The 25,901-nt window shown below is 24.9% G+C and overlaps 7 protein-coding genes across 7 annotated transcripts; 2 read left to right on the plus strand and 5 right to left on the minus strand.

Moving 5' to 3' along the window:
* Nucleotides 1-886: 886 nt before the first annotated feature.
* Nucleotides 887-9,452, minus strand: PCHAS_0209000 (ubiquitin carboxyl-terminal hydrolase, putative; the record flags this gene model as incomplete). Its single annotated transcript, XM_016798917.1, has 4 exons — nt 887-942; nt 1,098-1,266; nt 1,408-1,476; nt 1,578-9,452. 4 exons carry the CDS (start codon nt 9,450-9,452, stop codon nt 887-889), a joined length of 8,169 nt encoding a protein of 2,722 aa, XP_016653094.1.
* A 3,037-nt stretch (nt 9,453-12,489) lies between these two features.
* Nucleotides 12,490-14,551, plus strand: PCHAS_0209100 (conserved Plasmodium protein, unknown function; the record flags this gene model as incomplete). Its single annotated transcript, XM_016798923.1, has 2 exons — nt 12,490-13,969; nt 14,136-14,551. The coding sequence occupies 2 exons, from the start codon at nt 12,490-12,492 to the stop codon at nt 14,549-14,551; spliced, it is 1,896 nt and encodes a 631-aa protein (XP_016653095.1).
* Nucleotides 14,552-14,979: 428 nt separating this feature from the next.
* Nucleotides 14,980-15,492, minus strand: PCHAS_0209200 (conserved Plasmodium protein, unknown function; the record flags this gene model as incomplete). The annotated part of the gene is made up of 1 exon (XM_740197.2): nt 14,980-15,492. One exon carries the CDS (start codon nt 15,490-15,492, stop codon nt 14,980-14,982), a length of 513 nt encoding a protein of 170 aa, XP_745290.2.
* A 218-nt stretch (nt 15,493-15,710) lies between these two features.
* PCHAS_0209300 (dolichyl-diphosphooligosaccharide--protein glycosyltransferase subunit OST2, putative) lies at nt 15,711-16,229 on the minus strand (the record flags this gene model as incomplete). Its single annotated transcript, XM_016798933.1, has 3 exons — nt 15,711-15,739; nt 15,830-15,911; nt 16,014-16,229. 3 exons carry the CDS (start codon nt 16,227-16,229, stop codon nt 15,711-15,713), a joined length of 327 nt encoding a protein of 108 aa, XP_016653096.1.
* Nucleotides 16,230-17,194: 965 nt separating this feature from the next.
* Nucleotides 17,195-18,475, plus strand: PCHAS_0209400 (mitochondrial import inner membrane translocase subunit TIM50, putative; the record flags this gene model as incomplete). Its single annotated transcript, XM_740195.2, has 1 exon — nt 17,195-18,475. The coding sequence occupies one exon, from the start codon at nt 17,195-17,197 to the stop codon at nt 18,473-18,475; it is 1,281 nt and encodes a 426-aa protein (XP_745288.2).
* Nucleotides 18,476-18,887: 412 nt separating this feature from the next.
* On the minus strand, nt 18,888-21,695 carry PCHAS_0209500 (vacuolar protein sorting-associated protein 53, putative; the record flags this gene model as incomplete). Its single annotated transcript, XM_736827.2, has 1 exon — nt 18,888-21,695. One exon carries the CDS (start codon nt 21,693-21,695, stop codon nt 18,888-18,890), a length of 2,808 nt encoding a protein of 935 aa, XP_741920.2.
* A 627-nt stretch (nt 21,696-22,322) lies between these two features.
* PCHAS_0209600 (conserved protein, unknown function) lies at nt 22,323-24,929 on the minus strand (the record flags this gene model as incomplete). Its single annotated transcript, XM_740732.2, has 1 exon — nt 22,323-24,929. One exon carries the CDS (start codon nt 24,927-24,929, stop codon nt 22,323-22,325), a length of 2,607 nt encoding a protein of 868 aa, XP_745825.2.
* Nucleotides 24,930-25,901: the final 972 nt, after the last annotated feature.

Below are 25,901 nucleotides of genomic sequence, written 5' to 3' on the forward strand. Positions count from 1 at the left end.
AATTACTTGCGTTAATCTTGTTAATTCAAAAGAAATTTTAAATTAATGCTTAACGAATATGTAATAATATTTAAAAAAAAAGAAAAAGAAAAAATTAACTAAAGAATAAACTTGAGGATACAAAATAAACTGTTTGTTTAGCTTTATCTCTCAAAAAATGGATATGCTTATATACGCGCATTGCTTATATTATTTTTTTTTTTGCTTTATTATTTTGTTTCATATGAATATATAATTAACATAAAAAAAATAAAGTGCAAATAATTGTATAATTCCCGAAATAAAAATTTTCCATCATTTTTTATTCTTTATTTATTTAATTTTTTTTGAAAGATATATTAATTTTATGTTGAATATAAGGAATATAAAACATACACACATATATTATTGTGGATATATGTATATGGATGAGTTTTTTCTATATTTTGTTTTTTAACAACTATTTTCTTTATAGATTATTTGTAAAAAATATAATAGACGAAGAGATAGGTTACTAAAAATAGAGGTATACTATGAAATAAAGAACAAGCATTAAGAGAAACATAGCAACAAATATATAAGAGGAAATTAGTAAATAAATATTATGCACATGCATATAGACATATAATGTTATTGCTACAATTACTTGAATGTAAAAGCCGTTTTCCATTGTTTTATCCTGTTTTAAATTTAATAACTTTGGATAAGTATTTTTATTATTGAGTTTCTTTTTCAGTTTGTTGAAAATAAATATAAAAACAATAAAGAAAAAAGTTAAAAAAGAATAAAAAAACTAAGAGCATATAAGCAAAAAAAAATAATAAAATAAATCAGATAATTTAATGAATTATATTAGTGAAACAAAGTGGAATGAAATCACAATAAAAAAAAAAGCAGAAAAATGAGTCTATGCTATTTTCATTCCTATCTGTGGTTTTGATTGCGATGGGGCATGGTGTTCTCCTGTAAATAGCGAAAAAATGAAAAAAAATATGAACAAGCAAGGTAAAAACAATAAAATATGAAAAAAATATGAACAAGCAAGGTAAAAAAATAAAATATGAAAAAATATGAACAAGCAAGGTAAAAACAATAAAATATGATAAAAAAAAGCATACCAATGATAATGGCAAATTGCTTGTTATTCCAGTTTATAATATCGTCGTTAGATCTCCAAATTCTTTGCCCATTTTCATATTCAAAGAATGTTATTTTGTCAAATATATATTTCGGTAAAATTGTTCTCTTTCGTATTTTGTTCTTTATTTCTAGCATAGTATCATTAGGCTATAAAAAAAAAAATAATATAATATTTTATTTTCTCGGCTTTGCATTTTTTTGTTCATAGAGTTTCATATTGGCTAGACCACGAACAAATGAAAATAGAAATGCACACACATTTTTATAATATAGTGCATAATTTTTTACCTCTACTAAAACGTCAAAACTGTATCCGAAAACTTCTTTGGATGGGGTTTGGTTAAAAACATGAATTATCTAAAGAGAATCGAAAAAAAAAGAAATGAATGTGTATATGTGTGAGGAATTCATGTTAGTGTCATAAAAAAAATATGTTTTCACGTCGAAAAAAATAATACCTTCAGTTGGTTCATTTCGAGCATTTGCTTTTGTTGATCCGTAAAGTCTGGCTCCATTCGGAGTGGGGTTACATATACATTTTTAATGTGATTCGTTTTTACAAAATCCAGATGTATCAATGGTTCGTTGCTGTTCAAATATTTAATTTTAGGTCCGAAGGTAAATAATAATCTAAATTTATGTTTTGGATTGATTCCCCTTTTTTTTAAATATGGGTTCATTTCTAACTTGATTTTATCTATTAGATCTTGAACGGTAGTATAATCATTTGAATCATATTCATTGTTTGCTAAGGTGCTACTAGAATTATCTGAACTAGATGTAGAATCGATACTTTCTGCATCTAAGTTGTAATAATTATTAGATTTCGAGTCATTATCATTACCTATGGCACATTTCTTTTTCGATTTTTTCAATTTAATATGACCAGTGAATGCAGAAACTGATTGTACATGCGAATTAAATAATTGAATAACATAATGAAAATATTTTGGAGAATCGTGAGGATATAGTCTTGTAAAATATTTATAATGAAATGGTAATAAAGATAAACAAAATGTTTTCTGCTCAGTTAAAGAATTATGTTCTAATTCCATAGTACGTTGTTTTATTAAAGTTTCAAAAGAAATTTGACCAGATGCAGAATTTGTATTTTCATCTGTATAACTAGGATCATTAGAATTCATATTATCAGAATATTCATGATATGAATCGTTGTCATGTTCAGGTGGACAAGTAAATGAATCTATATTATATGGGATGAAATTGATTGGACTATTGAGGGGAGGATAAGGATATATTAATATATGAGTAGGATCAATATTCATTTTATAGCAGACATGTTTAAATATTTGTTTTGTTGGGCATCTAATATCTATATCTAAATCTATTTTACATAATTCTTTTTTTAAAAATAAAAAATGGGAATCAATATAATTTAAACAGCTTTTTTTTAAATCACTTTTTAATATAACCCCTGAACAATTTCGATATTTTCCTAATTGATAAATAGGATCATATAATTTAAATCTGAATCTGTTGACATACATTTTTCTTTCGACAAAATCTAGATAATCACATATAACATAAAAAGGTAAAATGGGTTCTTCTTTACTTGGGATACCTCCACATTTTTTAACAATCCTGTTTGCCTTCTTACTAATATTATTATTTTTTAAATTATGATCAATTTCAGTATGTGGAGTAGTAGTTTTATCATTTTCATTCGTATCATTGTTATAATTTTTCATTTCTGGTATAGCATTATTATAAGAATGGGTTCTATCTTTTATAGAATCTGCATCTATGGGTATTGTAGTATTATTAGGAATCGAATTGATCCCTATATTATTTGGGTCACCAATCTGTTCATTTACTTTGGATACATTATCTATGGCTTTAATTTGTATGTTTTTTTCATAATGAGTATTAGCTAGCTGTGATTCCATATTATATATAGAATCATTTTTTGCTTCTGGATTATTATAAAGATTATTGTGAGGGTATTCAGTATTTTGATTGATATTTTTTTCATATAATTGTTCGTCTGTTGTAATTTTGTATTGTTCATCTTGACTTTTTATATTAGTAAAATTATTTATTTTTTTTTTGCTATTCCTTCGAACCCGTTTTGCTTCCTTTTTGTGATCATAAATTTGGGTAGTATAAATAGATTCTTCTAATTCTTCTTCAACATTGTCTAGATAATAATCTGTACTTTCAGATGTGTAAGTTAAAACAGAGTTGGCAGAAGAACGAGAAGAAATATCTGAATAATTTACATCTATTAATTCGTTAGATGTAGTGTTTTCATTTGACATTAATATTGTAGTAATATTAGATTCATTTAAAGTTTCTAATGAATCATTTATGTCATCACTTTTTCTAGAATTATAATAATAACAATGAGCTTTTTTTATTGTATGAGAACCCAAATTGGCAGTATTTATTACATTTTTTTCAACCTTAGGAAGAATCAAATTTGAATCACAATAGTTTATATTATTTGGATGTTTGTATGTTTCATCAATAGTAGGTTGTGAGCTATTTTGTTTATTTTTTCTATTTTTTTTTTTTTTTTTTTTTAAATGATTTTCAGAATAGCTAGCCATTTTATTATTACAGTCAGCTGTATCCAATTCATCAGATGATAAATCAGATGAATGTGGTGAATAAAATGGATATTGATAATCACGACAAATATTTTTTGATTCTATAGAAAACAAATTTTGAGTATTGTGTAAAATAGCTTCAGGATTTATAATATTATATTTTTTTTTTTCTTTCAAAATATGATGATTATTATTAATTATGAGTTGATCTAATTTATCAGCTAAATTCTGATCAATCAAGCTATATTCATAAAAAATATTATTTTGTTCAGAATTTTTACTGTATTTTTTTAAACACAAATATAAACTATTTATTTCGTTATCATTTAAATTATCATCATTATTGTCTAATATATTAAAATTGGTTAGATCATAGTTTTGTGTAGGTTTATTATTTTCTGATGTTTTTTTAAATAGAGTCGATTTAGATATTTCTGAAAAGTTTGAAATATTATTTTTGTCATTATATGGATGAATTAAATTTGGATTAACATTCATTTCATCTTTGTTATTATTTAGAGATTGCATCGAATTTTGATATAACATATTTTCATTCGTATTGACTACATTTTCATTTATTTTTTCAAAATAGTTGATGTTTATATCTTGACATAAGTTATTAGGATTAGGGTATGATCCATTATCTTGTTCGAGGTCTTGGTGAGTTAGTGAAATATTATTTTGATCATCATTAATTTTGTAAAATATACCATTCCTATTGCATATTATATAATGTATATTTGATGAGTTTTGATGAATTAGTTTGCTTATTCTATATAATATTTTGTTTAATATATTTGCATTTAAAAATAGATCATAGGATGATATATTTTCTTTAGTAATATATAGATCTTGTTTTTTATTACCTAAGGATAGAATAATTTTTTTTTTTTTTTCTAAATCGTTATTACTTATAAAGTTAAATATTAGGAGATCACTAGTAATAATTTTATTGTGTGCAATACTTTTTTTTTGTTTTATTAAATTGCATTTATTTTTATATTCAACAAAGATTTTAAAATTTGGTGATTCATCTGAATATAATTCATTATTATTAATATTTTGTATGTATTCTTTTAATATATTATAATTATTTTTTATTACAAAATTTTTATCCATTGCTTTTAGTATCTTATTTATCATCCTTGTTTCTAAATATTTTGGTTTTAAATTTATATCACAATGCATAACATCTAAACAGACTAACGATGAATCATTAATTTTTTCTTCATTATATATATCAAAGTATTTTAAAAAAAGTAATATATTCTTATTTTTCGAACTACTAGATCCTGATACAGCAGTTCGTTTATTGTAAGGAAGGTATAGTATATCAATTGTTGGAAATAAATCATTTGATTCTCTACTTGTCTTTTTAAGTAACTCATATAGGTATAACTTTCCATTATTTTTGAGATCGAGGGGAAGATATCTATATGTATCATTCACAGGGAGTAGAACAAAAAAACAGTTTCTCTTGCTTGGATAACAATAGGAAGTAAATTGTGAAGATGACGAAGTTGAAGTGAACGAAGAGGAAGACGACGAAGCAGAAGCGGAAGGTGATGTAGTAGTAGTGTTAGATGCACTATTTGTTGATGTATTTCCTGAATCTGAAAAATGATCAGAATTAGAAATATGTGATGAATCATTAGATGCAAATGAATTAGATGCAGTATCTTCTGAATCATAAGATGAATTAGATCTAAATCTTGAATAATGTGAAGAAGATGGATTTTGTAAATGTTTTTCTTTTTTTGGTCTTTTAGTTATTTTATCATTTTGTTTTTTAATTTTCTTTTTTTTTTTTGTTGTTTTTTTATGTTTAATTCGATTACTTTTTGATGATCTCTTTTCAGTTTCAAATTTTTGTTTTTTAGAAATATATTTAATATAGTTATCTAAAGTAGTTGTAGTACATCCAGAAGGAACAGAAGAATTTGTAGATAAGCTTGTATCTGATTGATTATTTACATTTTCAATAATATTATCAAATTCATCTTTTGTTTGAATAATTCCAGTTTTAGAAAACTGTGTCTTCATCATTAAATCGGTAGTTCGATTATTAACAAAATTACTATCGTTACAGTTACCATTATATCTTTTTTCTTCAAGCTGCTCCATTTTTATATGAGTCTTATTATTACTATTTATAGTATTGTTTGACATTTGATAATTTATCGAGTTAGATAAATCGGTAGTATTCATTTCTGGTGACATAAGAATGGAATCGTTTGGATTATTCATTATTGTTTGTTTACTTTGGTGAGTCAAATTATTATCCATTGGGTTGGAGCTGTTAAGATTGGATGATGTAATTTTTTGTTTTTTATTTGATTTAAGATGACATTTAGAGTGATGCATTAATTGCTTGTTTTTTTTTCGAGTATAAATATTTTTAATTATTTTTAAAATTTGAAAAAATATATCTGAAAGGGTTTTATTTTTATTAAATTTGGTACTGAACAATGATGGTATATTATTGGGTGGTAATCCTGAAAAAGATTTATAAACATAACTATATTTATCATATACTTTTATTTTAACATATTGTAAAATATCTTGTTTTAATTTCGTTCGTTTTTTATTAATTATTTCTTCAAGTTTACATCTTCGGACAACCTGAGGATTAACAATAGCAGGATCACATTCTTTTATTAACTTCGGTATTAAAGATTTCTTAACATATACTAACATATAAGCACTATAATTTTTCATCCTTTGTTTAATCCTATCGCAAATATCAAAATTATACATGTTATTTTCAATTTCTATATCATATCCTCCAAAATTATCATTTATTACTGAATGTTCACTAACTCTATATATTTTATCATCATCACATTTAAGCCAAAACTTTTCATCATGTTTATAACTAAAGGAATAGTAATGCCCACTATTCATATTCCCTTGATGTACTGAGACTGCTTGTAAAATATATTTTTGTTCGCTATCTTTACAATATTTTGATAAATCTAATTCTTTATAAAATTCAAATTTATTATTTAATTTGACTGTTTCCATTTTATTTAAATCAAATGTAAATCTTTTTAATAAAAATATACAAATATTTGGAAAATTTAAAAATCTCATTCCTTTTTTAGCTCTTTGCATACCATACCCATCTGTTTCATATATATTATCACCTTCTAAAATTTCTGCTTCTACTGCTTTATCTAACGATTCATAGATGTTATTACACCCTTGTACATCTAACTGTATATCTTCATAAGTTTCTTTTCTCACACTTTTATAATCTATATCTATGCATTCTATATATGTTTCTACTTCGCCTTCAAACATCTTTTTAACAGAACCTTCAACTACAGTTCCTTTCATCTGTTCTTCTACTTTATCTAGCAACAATTTTAATAATTCATGGGTATCTTGTTGGGTAAAGACATCACTCGCATTCCATCCAAAAGAGCGTATCAATTCTTTACAAGATACTGCTTCATTGTGTGTATGGAGTTTATAAAATAAATTTTGAAGTGCTAACGATGTTGGTAAAATATTTTTTTTTTCATTTTCTTCCTCTATCAATATATTTTTATAATCTATTTCTTTAGTTCGTTCATTTTCATAATTACATTCATAATAGCTTCCATCAACACTTGTACTTCCAGTTCTCTTTTTTCGTTTTTTTCTTTTATAACAACATGATGCTGAAGATTCAGAACAGCTGGCATAGGATGTTGCATCTGATGATGCAATTGAAAGAGCTGACAATTTTTCATCTGAATAGCTATCTTCATAGCTACTAATATCGTAATAATTTTCTTGATTTTCTTCACAATTTTTGATTAAATTATTTCGTTTTCGAATTTTATTCTCCTTACCATTTTGTACATCACTTTGATCGCTAGCATTGTCGACCGTATTTTCGTCAGACCCATCCACACTCGATGTCTTGACTTGCTCACCATCAAGCTGAGGGTTTTTATCATCATTGGAGTTATGCATAGAGCTATAGTTTTCTTTTTTATTATTTTCATGACTATTTATTTTGTATATATTTTTATTTTTAACTTTTGATGCATTACATTTGTTTGATAAATTATCAGAAGAACAGATGTGTGAAACTGACATGGATTCATTTTCAGAACCATTATTTTCTTCATCCTCATTTGAATATTTAAGAGTTTTTTTTTTTTTATTTAAATTATTTTTTAAAACGGACTCAGGATCTAAGTCATTTGAAATGCCATTATTTATGTAGTTCCTATTTTTAGATAGCATATAATCAGGAATATTTTTATTTTCTATTCCCTCTTCGTTAGTAGTGTGTCTCGAATTGTCTTGTCCATGAAGGTTATCATTTTTTATGTCGGCAAATTGGATAGGGTGTTCAGTTTCATTGGTATTATTATTGTTACTGATTTGATTCTTTGCTGGAAGGAAACTATCATTCGGTACGCTATTTATAGATATGTCTCTTTCATTTTTGATATTACTATCTGATGCACATGAAGAGGTTTGATTATTTTCATCACTTTTTATACTCTCATCATATTTTTTTTTAATTTTTTTTTTGCGATGTTTCCATGCTTGATATGCTTTAAGATTTTCTCTTTTTAAAGACGTTTTATCTGATTTTTCAAAATTCATTTCTTTATTTATATATTTTTTATCAATTTCGATCATATGTTTGGTTCTGTTTTTTTGATTTTTTTTTTTTTTTTTTTCTAATTTATTTTTAAAAAATTCAAGAGTTTTACTTCCGATAATATTTTCAATATTGAATATCATCATACAAACAGACTTACGAAAAATGTTGATATGGTATAGAAGTTGTAGTAAAGCATTCATATAGCATGTAGCTCCATGATTCTTTAAGCCAACAAATCCAGTTCGTATTTTACTATTATAATTAATGTCCCTACTGTTTTTATAGGATTCAGAACCAAAAGGGAATACACCAGCTCTTAAAATAATTTCACCTTTCTTATTTATAAATCCAGGTTCTCGTATTTTTTCAAATGGAACGAAGTTATGCCAACCTCGATCTGTATTCATATGCGAAAAATTAAAATTATCAACTTTATAATATGAGTGTCTATAATCTGCTTGATTAATTAATATAATATAATATTGTACATTACTAAAACCCCAATCACTAACCCAATCATCTTTTGGCATTGCTTCAATAAATGCTGATGCCACTGGATACATAAAATTATTTGATCTAGTCTTTGGAATAAATAATATTCTAAAAATAAAATTCGGACAAATTTTCCATTGCGAATATATTTCATCATTACTTTCAATTTTATCAAAAAAATTTTCTACAACTAATTCTATTTCATTATCTACTACACCTCTTAAATTTTTATAAGAATAGGCTTCATTAAAATTTATATCTTTATTTATTTCAAAATTATTTTCAGTTCGTTTTCTTTGTAAGAACATATTTTGATTATTATCAATGTATCTATGTCGTTCTTCAAGATCATCTCTTTCATCATGACTAGTACTATGGTTTGTTGTTACATTACTAGTATTGCTAATGCTACTTACATTGCTTACATTTCTTATATGATTATTATTATGTTTAGATATGTTATTTTGATCATATGTATCGTCAACATATATTTCATCAATCTTACATGGATTCATATTTTGTTCATGGAATTTATTAAAATTGTTATAATTGTTGTAATTATTGATTCGTCTATTTTCTATATTTTCATCTTCACTATCCGAAGAGTTATCTCTTCTGCCCCTACTGTAATTTTCATCATTTCGTCCATTATTATTAAACATTTTCTGTTTATTTTACTACAGCTATTGCCTCCACTCTATTTTAGTTAATCTTTTGTAGAGGCCTATATGTTTGTTGTTTATTTCTTCCTGCCTATGCAACTATTTGTTGTATGTCGCACTGTCATATATACATCAACTATTTATGTGCATATGTATATATATCTATGCACATGGCCAATTCGTGGAATAACAAATAAATAATCATGTATTAATATTTCAAACAAATGAAAATATAATAAATAATAAACATTTTTACAAGACTCTACATGAATATAATTACATATATGGATAGATATACAGATTTATGATCCACATATAGGTGTGGTTATTTGTGTGTGTGTATATGATAAAATTGTTTTTAAAATTATGTCTGTATCATCATAGGATTTTTGTAAATGATGTTAAAATTTGGTTTTATGGATATTTTTATTTTTCTTAATAAAAACTGAAAAAATAATAATTAACTGAATCAAAGAAGGATTGCATAATGAATTAGAATATAAATCAATGCAAAAGAAATAAAAGTATTTATATACAAATATAAAGACCTACATATGTAGTAACTGAATTGTGCTGTTCACACGGTACACCTTTTCTATAATAAAGACCATAGTGAATTTTTCTTCCTTCACATTTATTTATTTTGGTAAAATTTCTATTCGCTTTATTTTTCTGTGCTCTTTTGTCGACTCGAATAAATAGGCCTTAAGAACAATAATGTAAAACATGTAAATATATTTTCGCAGTTTTGAATATATACTATTTTTACATTAGTAATAATTTATTTGAACTATGAAATTGTATAAATAATAATTATTTGAAGTAATTTTTCTTCATATTAATTGTGTAAGTATATATTTACAATTGTATAAATACGTACATACATATATATATATATTATGTATAAGGTTTAACAAAAATTATTTCAAATCAAATTAAAAAATTCCTTTTATTTGATTTTTTATTTTCTCATCATAAACATATTAAAAGAATTAATTTCTTCTTAACAAACTTATATATAATGGAAAAACATACCGTTTTTTTTTAACGATAAATTGAGGGTACTAAAAAAGGTGAATATTGTTAATTGTAATTATATAACATGAAAAAATAGTATATACGCTATTATAATATAGCATGTGCATATGCAACGTGAATTGAAGATTTTGTAAATTGGATTTCCTGGAGTTATGCTAGTTTAAAAAAAATATATATTGAAATAAAAATTAAAACAAAAGGGCGTGAAGATAAAAAAACGTAGAAGGATTCATCATACGCATATTACATTAATTTATTAAACACCCCCATAAAAAAAAATAAGCACGGGCGTTTGTATGTTTTTTTTTATATAGAGCTTACATTAATATAGTATATATATAAATAATATTTTATATACTACATAGTATATGTATAAGATATAATTTCTTTGATTTTTGTTGTAATAAAAATTATATTTCTCATATTTAGTTATTAGAAATTCTTTTTTTTTCATCACATTATAATAACATTTTGTAAACCCATTTCCCATGTGCGAAAAAGGTATAAAAAAATTGTTATGAACAAAAACAAAAAATTATGAACAGTTCAGAAAAAAAAAAAAAAAAGCTAGTAACGTGTAGAAATAAAAACATACATATGTTCATATATAATACTATTAGTAGAAATAGTTTTAGAAAATGAATACACATGTTTAAGTTAGATAGTGAAAATTATACCCTGCTACAAACTTATATATAATATATTTTTTTCTCTCTTTTGTATGTTTTTTTATGAAAATAAAAAAATATGTAAATAAATTTGGTGTGCTACCTTTCGTAGTCTTAGTGTACTCTTTAAAAGTATAGTCTTATTTTTTGTTACATAACTCAAAGTTAATAAATGATTGTATAACAATAATATGAATTTCACAATGTACAACTGGATTTTGTAAAATACAAACATAGGACTACGCCAAATATATGAACAATATTGGAAAAATAACAGTTGTTCATGCGATTTTAAGGTGGTAAAATTTAACGGCTTTCTATAGTAAGGGTCTTAGAAGGTATTAAATAGGTGCCTATGTGTATATATGGAAAATATTGTTATCACGCTTTTCACTCTGTTCATTTTTCAATACTATTCTTTACACTATTTAGAAAGACTATATAATTGCAGAGAAAAAAAAACAATTGAAATATTCAACCTGTTTTTATTTTGTAACGTATTTTAATGTAACGACAAATTTTAAGAAAATAATTTCATACTATTAATTTATAAATCCACAATATTGTTTTAAAAATGGAGCATGCATATAATATAACAATAAATAAGGGATAATCAATTAAGGTCTTATTTTTATAAAAAAAAAAAAAAAAAAAATTATCCTTATGTGCATACTCATATATAAGGCATAGTATTATGTACACAATAGCTAGGATATACTAAATTAATATTTTGCAAAAAAAAAATTCATAATATAAAAAAGCAAAATATATAAAATATATAAAATATTGCCCATGGGAAATTTCAATAAAAATTTAATAATTTTATAAGCCCGAAATATTTTGTATTTTTCATTTTTATAAAAAAAAAGGTGTGTATCCATTTTAATAGTTCTTATATTTACTAAAAAAATGTAATACATACATATTTTTGTATAAAAAATTTTCTAATTAATGATGTGCTATGATTATATGAAATTGGGAATATAATATTTATGTAGTTATTTATTTAAAAAGGTATAATAATAATTATGGATTTATATGAAGAATAAAATTCAAGACACGCATAGACGCATAGTTACATAAATAAACTTAAATTTGCTTTGGAAGCATTTTTAGGGATCATAATTTTGTATTACTATTTGATGAGCAAAGTCAGGAATATTATATAATAGGATATCAAACAAGAGGAAGAAAGTTTAAATGGTAAAAGTATAAATTATGTTTGCAATCTTTTTAATAATTGGATGTTTATAATTAGTTCTTCTATCAAGGTGAAAGAAGTTAGAATGTGAGGATATCCATAAAATTAATATAAACAAATTTTGAGATTAATGAACAGTTCATGTAATACAGTTAAGTATTTAAGTAGTGCTATTTACAGTACGAGGAATACAAATATATTAAGGGAGACGTCTGAAAATATGAGTAGCAGTGTTTATATAAACAATGTCAATATGCAAAATGATTTGGTAAATATAATTTTAGAGGACTGTATAAAAGAATGGTTCCCATTTTTAAATGATCATGAAGATGAGAAAAGTATAAATAAAGTAGAGAAAGAAAGTATAAAGGATGAGATTATAAAATTAAAAAAATTTTATAAAGGTGTAAAATCAACTAATTTCCCTTTAAAAAAGTTATATAAATCTGAAAGAAATATCTTTAACTTAAATAATGAACAAGATGAAGAAGATGTTTTTTTCAATTCTGATGGTGTGTATATGGGTATACTAAGAGAAAATGAAAATTTTCAAGATAAAGACAATTTTTATAACATTAATAATAAACAATTTGAGAATCAAAATTTGAATACTATACGTGGAAATACAAAGTTTTATGATTGTATATTTACAGAAGACGGTAAAAAAATAAGTAGCGAAGATGAATATACACAAGAATATATAAATCGAGAACAAAATGAAACTAGTCAGGAATGGGAAAAAAATAAAAAAATAAAAAATGGTGTAAAATATGATATAAAAAATAATAATCGGAGTTATGATCGAAGTCGATATAATTCTGAAAGTGATAGTGTATTACTTAAACGAAAAAAAGGAAATGATATGAAAGGAGAAGATGATATTTTTTTGAATGTAAAAGAATATGATACTGATGGGGTAAAAATTGGAAAAACCTCAAATGGGCACTTAAATAGTAAAAGTGAAAATGTGAAAAATTATAAAACCATAGAAAAAATCGAAAAAAACGAATTTAAAGAAAACACATTAGATGATAAAAATAATTTTATAAATAAATATTCATGTAAAGAAAAAGAAATGTGTATTAGTAAAGTAAAAAATTTTAACTATGGAAATGAAATAGACATAAAAAAAGAAAATAGAGAACTGAATTTAAATATTATGAACGAGTCAGGTAAATCCGTAATGGATAATGATGGGCAAGCACCGTTTGATAAAAAAAGTATAAGCACAATTATACAAGAAATAAAATTTGAAGACAGCAAAGAAAAAAACTATTCTATGGATTCATATGGAAATATTTATTTAAATACATGTTTGAAAGTTTTAAAAGTTGATATTAATTATTTTTTAATTCCTAAAGATATAGGAAATGAAGAATTATTAAATGAAAAAAAAAAGATTAAAGAAATTTTAAAACTTTATGATAAATTATTTTATAACCATTTTAAGTTTATTCCAAATAAATTTTATAAAGAAACATTGAGACCTATTTATTCGTACTACCAAAATTTGAAATCTACAATCGGTTTAGGAACACCCAATTCTTCGCTCGATTTGACATCAAGGAGATCATGTTCCATAAGTAAAAATTATGAAATTCGGACTAGTAGTAAGAGAAAAAGAGTGAAATAAATGGGAAACCATTCCATGTTTTGTTCTATAGAATGTGGATTGTCTTGTCCACCTGTCTATTTTTTTTCATATTTTTTTTCATCGTTTTTCTCATCGTTTTTTCATATTTTTTTTCATGTTTTTCATCGTTCTCACCTTTTTAGGCGCCCCCAAGGTACAGAGTGTGGAGGGGAATTCGGCAAAGGGCAAAGCGCATGAGCATATGGAGTATACGAATTTAGGAAGCTTCTCTAGCTTGATAAACGACATGAATGTTAAGAAAATATTGTTGGATGTGGATGAGAGTACAGATATTAGTCATATGGAAAATGATTATAAATTTTTATATAACGATTTAGTAAAGTTAAAAAATTTACTTATAAAAAAACGGAACTATAAAAATATTTTATTTGACTATCAAAAACGGTTTGTCCAATTAAATAACAGATGTGTCAAAACATATAAGGATATATATCCAGTTGAAAAAGAATATAAAATATATACACAAATAAAAAAAGAAACAGTAGAAGTGATTAATTCGATTAATGCAAATTATAAGAAGTATTATTTAGGGAAGTAGATTTGCAGAAATGCTTACAGCATTTTTTGGTAACGCATTATCCTGCTTTGCAGCCTTTGATATATGACAATTTTTCTCAAAATTTTTGAATTAACAATTTTTAGCATATATATAAAATTGCAAATGTGAATTATTTGTTTTCCATTTTGTTATTTTTCCGTCTTTGTTTGAAAATGATAGATTAAATATGTTTTTTAATTTTTAGTTATACAAAATAAACAATTAAATATAAAAAGTTTTAAGAATTATTTGTGTGCAAAATGAGGATACCCTGAATTTGGGATTTAAAAGAGAAGGTGCAAACTAAAAAAATAAGGTATGCCCTTAAAGGGCAAAACAAGAAAATTGAAAAAAAAAAAAAATAATAATAATTGAACAGTCAAAATGGGCAAAAATATGGTGACTAGCTTTCCACATTTTCCACATGATTAGTTTTCGTTATTTTCGTATTTCCCAAAATAATGTTTAAAATATAAAACAGCAGCATTAATATTTTTGATTTGATTTTTAGGAAAATTTAAAATATTTTGATTAGGGTTAACATATTCTTGTTTTTTAATTCTGTTATTTTTAATATGATTTCTTAAATTAACCATTCTTTTTTGTTTCATTAATTTTCTTTTAGTTGTTGGTGGCACATGTCCTTTCGATTTTTCTTTCATAATTTCAACATTTTTACATTCTCTCACCCCTTTTAAAAACATTTTAATAATTTCTAATTTGGTTAAGTCTTTTCTATTTTCTATATCAATTTCAACAGTCGCATTTCTCAGTCTTTTCATGTAGTTCCTAAATATATGCGGATTAGCCACTCTTTGTTTTTTTTCTGCATATTTTTGATTTAAAAGAATAAAATTATGATTTCCTACTTTATTTAAGTTTAAAACATACCCTTCACATAATATACCAAACAAAAAAAATAAACAAACGGGGATTATCATTTATTACGCATTTATCGTTATGTTAAATTGGGAGCTAGCTGTTATATACTACATTATTCATGCATGTCAACTCGTTTACTTCTTTGTAACCATGTGTGACCTTGGAGTTGCAATTTTGTTACATAGTACAGCCACTACTTTTATATTTCGTCATGCCAGCGAAATGGCGAACAATTTGGAAAAATGAAAATAAATTTTGATACAAAATGAGTGTACACCTAATTTAAGTGGATATAGCTAAATGTGCCTATGAACAAAATGATGGTTGTAAAAAAAAAAAAAAATTTAAGGGAATGTAAAATAAAGTTGTGTGCATAAGGGATATAAGATTTATTACCAATGTATAAAATTAGCGAGCACAGCACAAAATCGAAAATAATTTTTTCCTGCTTAAGACTAAACAAGGTCTTGTTCGTGATCTTGAAAGGAAGAAGTAAGGGAAGTAAAGTGGTGATATGTGCGAATTATAAGTATTAAAATTTATTTTTTGGATTTATGGTGTAATTTTTGGACAATTTTACCTGCACACGCAAGGCGATTAAAAGTGTGACATTTCCAATGGCTGTAAAAATGGTAGCATGTGCTATTTTTTCTTTAAATAATGAAAATACGAATGCGTAAATTGATAAAAGAATTATATTAAAAAGGTTAAAAATGATGTATATATCTATAAATTTAATTTTTTTTAGTGTAATATTCATATATTTATTATAAAAATTGTATACATGTTCGCTCATTTTTGTTCATTTTTTTTATGTATGTTAAGAAATATAATGCTTATATTTTTTTTTTAAGTGAAAATTGGAAAAAAGTATCATTCGATACGTACATAAATATATATGTTGGTAAGTGACTCTCATATGACGAAAATATAAATAATGAAGATGAAAAAGGGTATATATTTATAGCATTATTATTGCTTGGTTAATTAAAAAGTTTTTTTTTTCATTAAATAAGTAAAATGCCATTTTGGAAATAGTATGAGAAAAAAGAATTATTATAAATTGTTGTTAAACGGTTTATGGAATTTTTTTTTCATTTTATAGATATACATATATGGGCATATTAAAGGTGGGTACAAATATTGTATGCAAGATTGAAGTTTGTTTGGCAAATATTATTATATATATTTTTTTTTTGATAAAATACTATCCTACCTATATATGTATGTTATTATTATTTTATAGTCCAATTTTTTATTCGTATAAAATTAGTAATTATGTTATATTTCATATAATTTTTTTTATAAAATGTGATTTATTTTTTTTTACTTCCATAGGACTCAATGTTTTAAATATATGAAATATTGGAATGTTGAAATGTTGGAAAATTAAATATGTATATATATGCATATTATTTATTTGTTTATTTATTTGATCATAATTCATATTGATATAATATTTGTGAGATATACCTTTTTATCAAACGAAGTTCATGGACATTTTTCAAAAAAAAAAAAAAAAATAATATAAAATTTGAGTATCCCTATATGTTGTGTGCGTATTTGCAATTCATTATGTAATATATGGGATTAGTGTTTGCCAAGCATTTTAAGCATATCTCTTTTATTTGTTAAGAGGTGAGCATATATAGAGGGACAAAATTACTGAACGTTTGTGTGCAATCTTTAACGATACTACCAATTTGATTGTTTGCTTATTTTCCCCATGATTGTAAAGGTGACTAACAAAATAAGGATAGGATGAACAAGATTATTAATATAATTAATTTAAAGAATAATGGAAAGAGGTTTGTTCGGCAGGTTAATTCATCCCCTTGGGTGAGTCAGCAAAACTTGTACTGCTCAGTAGGTAGAAATATCAAACATTTTGATAACCCAAAAATAAGCAAAAATAAAGTTATAACTATTGATAATGAAAATGTAAAGAATAAAATATGTAACTTGAAAAATTACAATTTTTATAAAACTCCAAACATAACAAAGCTCACCAGAATACATGCTAAGCATTTTTCTACAGATTCTGGGGGTACCAACGTTGAGAAAAATAGTGATAGTGCCAATATGAATCAAAATGAAATTGATAAGAAATTAGTAAATAAATGTAAACAAGGGAGTTTGGAAAATAATGGAAAACGGAGACAAAAAACTACGAGAGAAATATATATGGATAGGAAACAAAGAGAAGAAATAATAAGAATGTACTTATTTTTAAGTTTAATATTAATGCCATTTGGATATATATATATGTATTGTATAGAAAAAGATATAAATATAAAACAGTTAATGCAAATAATAATGAAAAAATGTGAACATTTAGAATCACAATATAATGAAATAATACAAGAGTTTATAGATAAATATTTTCCTGTTAGTAATGAGCCATTATTACCTGACTTTAAAGATTTGAATTATCCCGAAAATTTACCAACCTTAGTAATAGATTTAAATTATGTTATAGCAAAATTAGAATATAATAGAAAAACGGGATGGAGGGTTTTAAAAAGACCATACTCTGATTTATTTTTTAAAGAGTTATCAAGCTTTTATGAAATAGTTATATGGTCCGATGATAATTTTCCAGTAGCACAAGAGGTAGTATCCAAATGGGGAATACCAGCTATTGGTTGTTTACATAGAGATCAATGTTCAAGAAAAAAAAAATATTATATTAAAGATTTAAATAGGTTAGGTAGAAATTTAGATAGGGTTGTTATAATTGATCATGATATACATGCTTTTATGTTACAACCTGAAAATGGAATATTAATAAAAGAATTTCATGGGGATGTAGAAGATAATGAAATGTTATGTCTTATTGATTTATTAAAATCTTTTGCTATTAGTTCATATGATATCGGTCAATTTTTACGAAAATATGGGGGTGGGGACTATAACATAGGTAAAAGATATTTACAGCAAAAAAGCGATACCGAACAAAAGTCACAAAGAATACGAAGCCTCGGAAAGATATTCCACGTAGACAACAAAAAGACACACCCAGGCATGTCCTTCAATTTATAAGATGGAAAATTTTCGAAAAAATTTCAAGTCAAAACGAAGGAAAATACATGATACAATGGGGTCTCGAGTATGGAAACCTTCCAGGGACCCAAAAACTCTTTTTCTTTTTCAACCTTTAAACAATGTTTGTCTTAATAGTTTCTTTTGAAGTGGGCCATATATATGCATATATGCGTGTGCCCATGTTTATTAATTTTTCATTTATTTTATTTTTTTGTTCATATATTTAAAAACAAATTATAAACGTAAAAGTTAACAAATTTTTATTCATGCAAAATAAGGTTGACTAATGAAATGGGCGCATTTCACAAAGCGGCAAAAAATTGATACCTTTTATGTGTGCAATTTGGTGGAGAAGGGTCTGGCTGTTCTTTATTTGTAACTTTCTTCATCGTGTCTATCAGTTTACAAATTAGATGGTGGTGATTTTACTAAAAAAGCATTTGATCTCTTCAGCAGCGTGAATTCCACGTTTTTTGATATCAGTGATATATTTATTAGTATCACCGTTTGTGTCTGTTTCTACATGCTCATGCTTATCCTCCCTTAGGGATAGCATTTTCTCGATTTCGTGGATTGTACAGATATTATTATTTTGAGCGAGTAGTAAATTAAATGTGTTTACGTCCAAAGTGTTTGAAATAAATAATTTTATTAAAAATTGGATTTTATTAATTTTTTTTTTAACATAATTATAGTAAGTTTTAGGAACTAGAGATTGGCTAGTATCAATTTCAGTATCGTCTTCACTAAAATTTATGACTTGATCAATAGGGCTAGAACTGTTTTCATCTTGAGTTAGCTCATATTCGTTGTCTATTTGTAAATCCTCTAGATTTGTTAAGGCATTAGGAATGTGATATAATATTTTTTTTATTGAGGAACAGTCTAGTAGTAGTTGTTGTGCTGTAACATTTGTTATCGAAGTTAAGGATAAAATCGTTTGAAAAAATATGTCAATTATTAATGCTGTTGTTTTTTCTAATAAATAAATTAAATGCGTTTCATTAAAAATGTGATTAAAAAATAAGAAGTACTTTTGAAGGAAGTTTTTTAAATTTATAATATAAGGTGATATTTTTTTTAATTGTATAACATCATAAATGTTGATTATACTAGTTCGAATAATTTTATCAATTTGATCATTCATAAAGGATATAATAATTTTTATGCATTTTGTTTTTATATTTAAAAATAATTTGTCTTGTTCTTTAAAATCAATTTTTTCAATAAAAAGTGGGCTTATAATATGGATAAGATTTTCATAAGCCTCTCCCATAGTTTGTTCAATATAATAACATGTGTTAATAATTTTTGAAATTAAAAATATATTGTTAATTTTATTTTGGGGACTTATTTTTTCTATGACTCTACTATTTAATTCTTCACTATATTTTGTTAATAAGCTTTTAAAAAATGTAAAAAAATCAAATAATGTTTTACAATTACTAAATTGGGATATCATATTTATGTAGCTTTTATATAGATAAAATATTTTATATGCAGATTTATAAATATTATTTTTTCCTTCTAAAATAGTTTCAAAATTGTCTGAACTATTTCGATTATCATATTCATTTTGATTTATAAAACTTTTAATATTATTAAATTCTTTTTTTTCAAACTGCTCTATAATAATTTTATCATCCTCTCTTTTATTACTAGCATTCATTTCTTTATTTTCTTCGTTTATTATATTTTCATATTTATCTAATATTTTGTTTTCTTCATATTTTAGCCAACTACATAAATAGCTATCAAACACACACGAGATGATTCCCTTAAATGCGTGTTCGTTTTGGGTATCACACATTTCACTAGGCTTGTTTACATCGTTATGTCTTTCCTTTTCAACTATGCCTACTTCTTTTTTGGCTGTATTAGGAGTAAGAGAGTTTTGGGTAGGACTTTTTTGTGGCATTCGCACTTCATCCCTCTTTACATTTTCATTAGTGCCGCTTACTTGATTGTGAATATTTGTAGATGGTTGGCACTTGGTTGATGATGAAACTTTTTGAAGCATCTCCGGGAATGGAGATTCAATAAAGTTAAAATTGTCTAGAGATAAGTCATCAGGTGGTGGAACAAAAAAAATATTTTTAATTAAGAAAGTTTCAAAATTAATAATTTTAATAACAGTTTGAATTAGAGAAGCTGGATTTATTTCTTCCATAGAATAGGAAATGATTTTTATGATATGCTTTCTTGTTATAGAACAAAATTTGGATACAATGTAAAATTGGATATTAAAATAATCAGGAAAAATAGGAGTATACATATTTTTATAATTATTTAATGCACGTTTTAACCAAGCTAATCGTCTATCAATACTTTCAAATGTATTATTGTGATTGCTGAAAATTAGAATATATTTTTCTAAAAAGAAATTAACAAATTTTTTGACTATATTATTTATATAATTTGGATTTAATTCATATAAACAATTACATGCATCAAATAGATTAATAGCTATTTTACAATCTTTATCTTTTTCTTTTATTTCAAAATTATTATCATTTAAATAGATTATATTTTTTTCAATATGAATATCTGGATCATATATTAAATCAATGTCTTCAACGATTTGTTGCTTCAATTCGTCAAACAAAATATTTATATCATTGTATAGGGTGTTTAACTTGTTTGTGCTACTTGTAAAAGCTTGATTATCGGCATTTGTTGAGTTGGCTTCCTTTAAGTTGTATATATATGAAAACATATCTTTTATAATGTGTACTAAGCAGGTACAATCTTTATATTCACGTTTGATAGCTTTTTTTTTTAAACTAGTTATAGCTGTAATAATCATAGCAATTCTTTTTAAAATTAAAATAACTTCAGTAACATTTTGTTTACCTATATCAAGCCTTTTAATATCACTACATAAGTTTGTTAAAATTTCTGCTCCTTCTTCTGCTTGTTTATCTACATTTTCAACTGAACTAGTAATAATTTTCATTTTTTTTTTTATATTTTCAAATTTTATTTCATATTCATTTGTTTTTAAAACATGATTTTCAATTTTTTCATCCATAACTCTATCAAGCTCATATATTTCCTTCCCCATTTTATCAAGACTCATTTCTGCGTCCCCAATATTTTTAATATTACTGTTTATATAGTTTGCCACAAAATCAGTTTCGTCGTCTTCCTCTCTTTCGTTTTCGTTTGTTTCCTCGGCTTCATTCATTTTGTTTATAGCCTGATTAAGCGATTTCATTTTGCTTAGTTAAATGTAAAGCTTCGAGATTTTGGGATAGCCTTTTATTTCTTGTGCTTGTGAATGGTATACGTTATATTTGGTTGGTATGGCGAGCTGGCTATTAAGAAAATGTTACTTAAACAATATAAAGAGAATATATATGCATGTATGGGCACACTGCTGATATGTATAAAAAGAAATCATGCTAGTGCTTGCTTAGAATAATTACATATTGTACTATGGTATTTAATTCTTTAATATATACTTCATTTAGTAAGAGATAAATTATGTTTTGATATAGTTCGCATTTTTAGGTGTTACAAAAAAAAACGCATGAAAAATATTTCATATAATAATATTTAAAACGAAAAAATTAGTATGTGTATTTGAAGTTTTCTTGCATTTTCCGGGTTTAAAATTTTGGCTGATCAGCCAATTTGGTTAATGCAAGATATGACAAAATAAATATAAAAAATAAAAAAATAATGAAGAAGAATTGTGAAAAAATAATTTTGAAAAATAATTAAATGGCACAATGAAAGGGGAATTAACGTGTAGCATGCACAACAAAAAAAGTGAAAAAAAAAAAAAAAATTACATGAACGAACATAAACATTAAAATTTCCATCAATTGTTTCGATTTGTTTATAAAAGCTCCACATCAACTACAATTTTTTCTGGAGATTGACGTAAGAGAAAAGCAATATTTTCAGCTCTTTCATAATTTTTAAAATATAAGGTATCAACTTTCCCTTTAGCTTTTAAAGAGTTATAAATATCGCTAGCTCGATGAAAATCACAAGATTGTATATATCTCATCAATGTATCGACAAAACTTTTTTCATTATAATTATCATCATAGATAACTAATTTGGCAAATTTCATATTATAAAAAGGGGTTGTATTCTCATTATCATATGTTTCTAAATCTTCGTCACAAAATCCATAGGATTTTATTTCTTCGTTTTTTATATCAGAATTATCAAAATCGATAAGATCTGTATCTTCACTATCGTCATTCTCTTCATCCTCAGTAAAATCCATATTATCATCTTCATCATATTCATCATTATAATTATTATCATTATCATTTTGCTTATTTTTTTTGTTTGAATCATTTTCACTTCTTACATTCCATTTGATTAAACAACTAATTGATTTTTTAATAATTTTATTTTGGCACTTATCATTTTGTTCTTCCTTTTCTGTTTCGTCGCCTTCTTTTGTTGATGTCGGATCATGTTGAAGTTCCTTTTGAATTTTTCCATGACGTTCATAAAGAAGCTGCTCGAATTCGAGGATTTTTCGTTTTCGTTTTGACATGAGTCTTGTTTTTGCTAGTTCAACATCCTTTTTAGCAAATTGCACAGTTGGTAATTGTTTATTTTCATTCAATACCCAATGTTTGAAAAGTAGATCTAAATCTTTTTTATAGGAATAGGTTCTATATTCAGCATCTACAAATGTTTCTAGCTCATATATATCTAGATTAGGTTTATAATTATCATAGATTAAATTATAAAAATAATCTCTCATAGCATATACTTTTTTATATAATAAACTATTCTTATCATTTTTTATATCATCAATTTTGTTTAAATCTATTTTATTTTGTTCATCAATTATTTTCATTTCAAGAAACTCGCTATGCATTTTTTCTGATATTTTTTCTAAAATTTCCTGCTTTAATTTTGTATCGTTTTTTATTCGATCTATCCAGCTACTACGATTATCAAGTTTGTCATTTTGTTCGCCTTCAACTGGGTTGTTCCCATTTGTCATGCTATTTTTTTCGTTTAGTTTTTTTTTTTTAGAACCGCTAGCTGGTGCAGTATCTTCGCCGTTTTTGACTTGGTCGGTGTCTGAATTTGCTTGGGAAGACTGCATTGGGTCGTTATCTTTGTTGCCATAAGTGATTTGCATAACTTGCTTGAGCTGATTATTTCTTGGATATGTGTGTGCATAATTTTTGAAGGAGTCAAATCTGTTTGGGTTGTAGTATATATTTAAATAATTTTTTTTTTCTAAATCAAAAAAGTCATTTAATGTTACTGGGTTATAAGTTGAATCAAATTTGTTAATAAAAGAATTTGTTTGAATATCATATTCATATAAATTTAAAATATTATTAGAATAGATATAATTATGTTTTAATATATAGTTAGGTATAAATTTTGTTTTTTTTATAATCTTATTAAATAATTCATGTCTTTCGAAATATATCATTTTATTTTTTTCTTCAATATGCCCAATTTGATCAATTTTATAATTAAGATTAAATAATTTATATGATATTTTTTTCATTCTATCATATAAAGAATTTAAAAAATAAAAATATTTATGAATATTTTTATTTGTCCATACATTATTTATATAATCAACTAAAAAGAAATCATCAATATATTTTAATCGATCTACATTTGTTATAATATTTAAAAAGTATTTATATATATTATATCCAATTGGATCTCCCTTTTCTACTGCTACCTTTTTTAATTTTTTTAATTCTTTATATATATCATCATTGATGTTGTCTTTATTTATGTTTGATATATTAACTTTTTTGAAATAAAAGTAAATATTATTTACATCCACAAAATTGTTCTTTTCACTATCGTCACTCTCATCTTCGTCTCCCTTTTTTGCACCTACACCATAGTCTTTATTATAATTAACATTATTTAGAGCAGTACTTTTTTTACGATACCATAGTTGGCTGTTTGTATTGTCTTCCTGATTTGGAGCATCGTTTTTTTCTGATAAATTGTTTTCTTTTTCATGATTGCCAAACTCGTTCTCGGCATTCTCAGTCTGTTCATTATTTGGAAAACTTGGGGTGTAGTAAATATATCTTGGATCTATATATATATTATTTATATCTTTGTAAAGGATATGATTAATTTGATCGTTATCTTTATTTCTGATAGCATTTACTAATGCATGTAATTTATTTTTTGATAATAAATTTAATACCTCTATATCAGGTAAGCATATATATTCACTTTGTAAATTAAAATAATCTTTTTGATTGGGGTGGTATAAAACAGGGGTTCTATAAATTTCTGACTTCTTTCGTTTCCTAGGTCTCTTTCGGTGTTGCAATTTTGTCGACTTAAGTTGTACTCGGCTAGACATAAAAATTTTATTTGTAAAAGGCTTTAATTTAGTATTTAAATTATAATTTTTGTATTGCCTTATATTTATCGATGTCACTATAAAAAACACCAGAACCAAATATTTCATTTTCTTCATCAGGTATTTGACCGAGCATATGTAGAAAATGCGAAGCAGCTATAAGGCCAAGTAAATACGAGACAAACTAGCCTCAGTCAAAATATTCACACATATGCATTGATATACTATTGATGAGGATTGAAGAGGGAGATTAAAATTGCTTGAGCATAAATAGGAAGGAAGATAAAGAATGTAAAATATGTTTGCTACTAATGAAATGAAATAATAATAATTATAAATTACACAAAAAAATACATTAAAACGAAGGAAATGGCACATATGGATACACTATCCAAGCGCAAGCCTTACAATAAAATTTTAAAGTATAAAAATAAAAAATTTTATAACATTAAATTGGGAATATAAATGCAAACAAATAAGAAAAAAAATTAAATTAAAATAAGAATTATATTAAAAAGTAATTACAAAAAATATAAAAATATTTCGTTAGCAATATCTTATGAAATAACGATTTCGTCAAAAAAATTGTGCCAAATTTGACGATAAAAAATATATTACATATATATCATATTTTTTTTCCACACGTTTGGTTGGCTATACCTGAATAATTAGAATATCCATAGAAATTAAGAGACACATTTTATGAAATATATACAAACTAAATAGGGATAATTTATGTATATATAACACAATTTTAGAGATAAATAAATCTATAAAAAAAATGCTACTCAGGAAGCAAAATTATATAAAATTGGTGGCCTTGACTTACAAGCAAACCAAATACAAAGTAGGATACCTATTTTATATGGAAAATAATAAGAATCAATAATATTACACACCTTAAATCAGTTTGTATAGTAGCAAAGCAGGTGGATTTTTACAAAAAATTGAACGAGCATACCTAGTCTCCTTATATTGGAGAACATTAAAATGTATGTAAAAATATTTATTTTTATAATTTTTAAAAAGGTTATAAATATCAAAAATTCCAAATAGGAACATAAAAAAATATATTCAAATAGAGCAAAA

Source organism: Plasmodium chabaudi (assembly GCF_900002335.3).
Source record: "Plasmodium chabaudi chabaudi strain AS genome assembly, chromosome: 2".
NCBI classification, from domain to species: domain Eukaryota; phylum Apicomplexa; class Aconoidasida; order Haemosporida; family Plasmodiidae; genus Plasmodium; species Plasmodium chabaudi.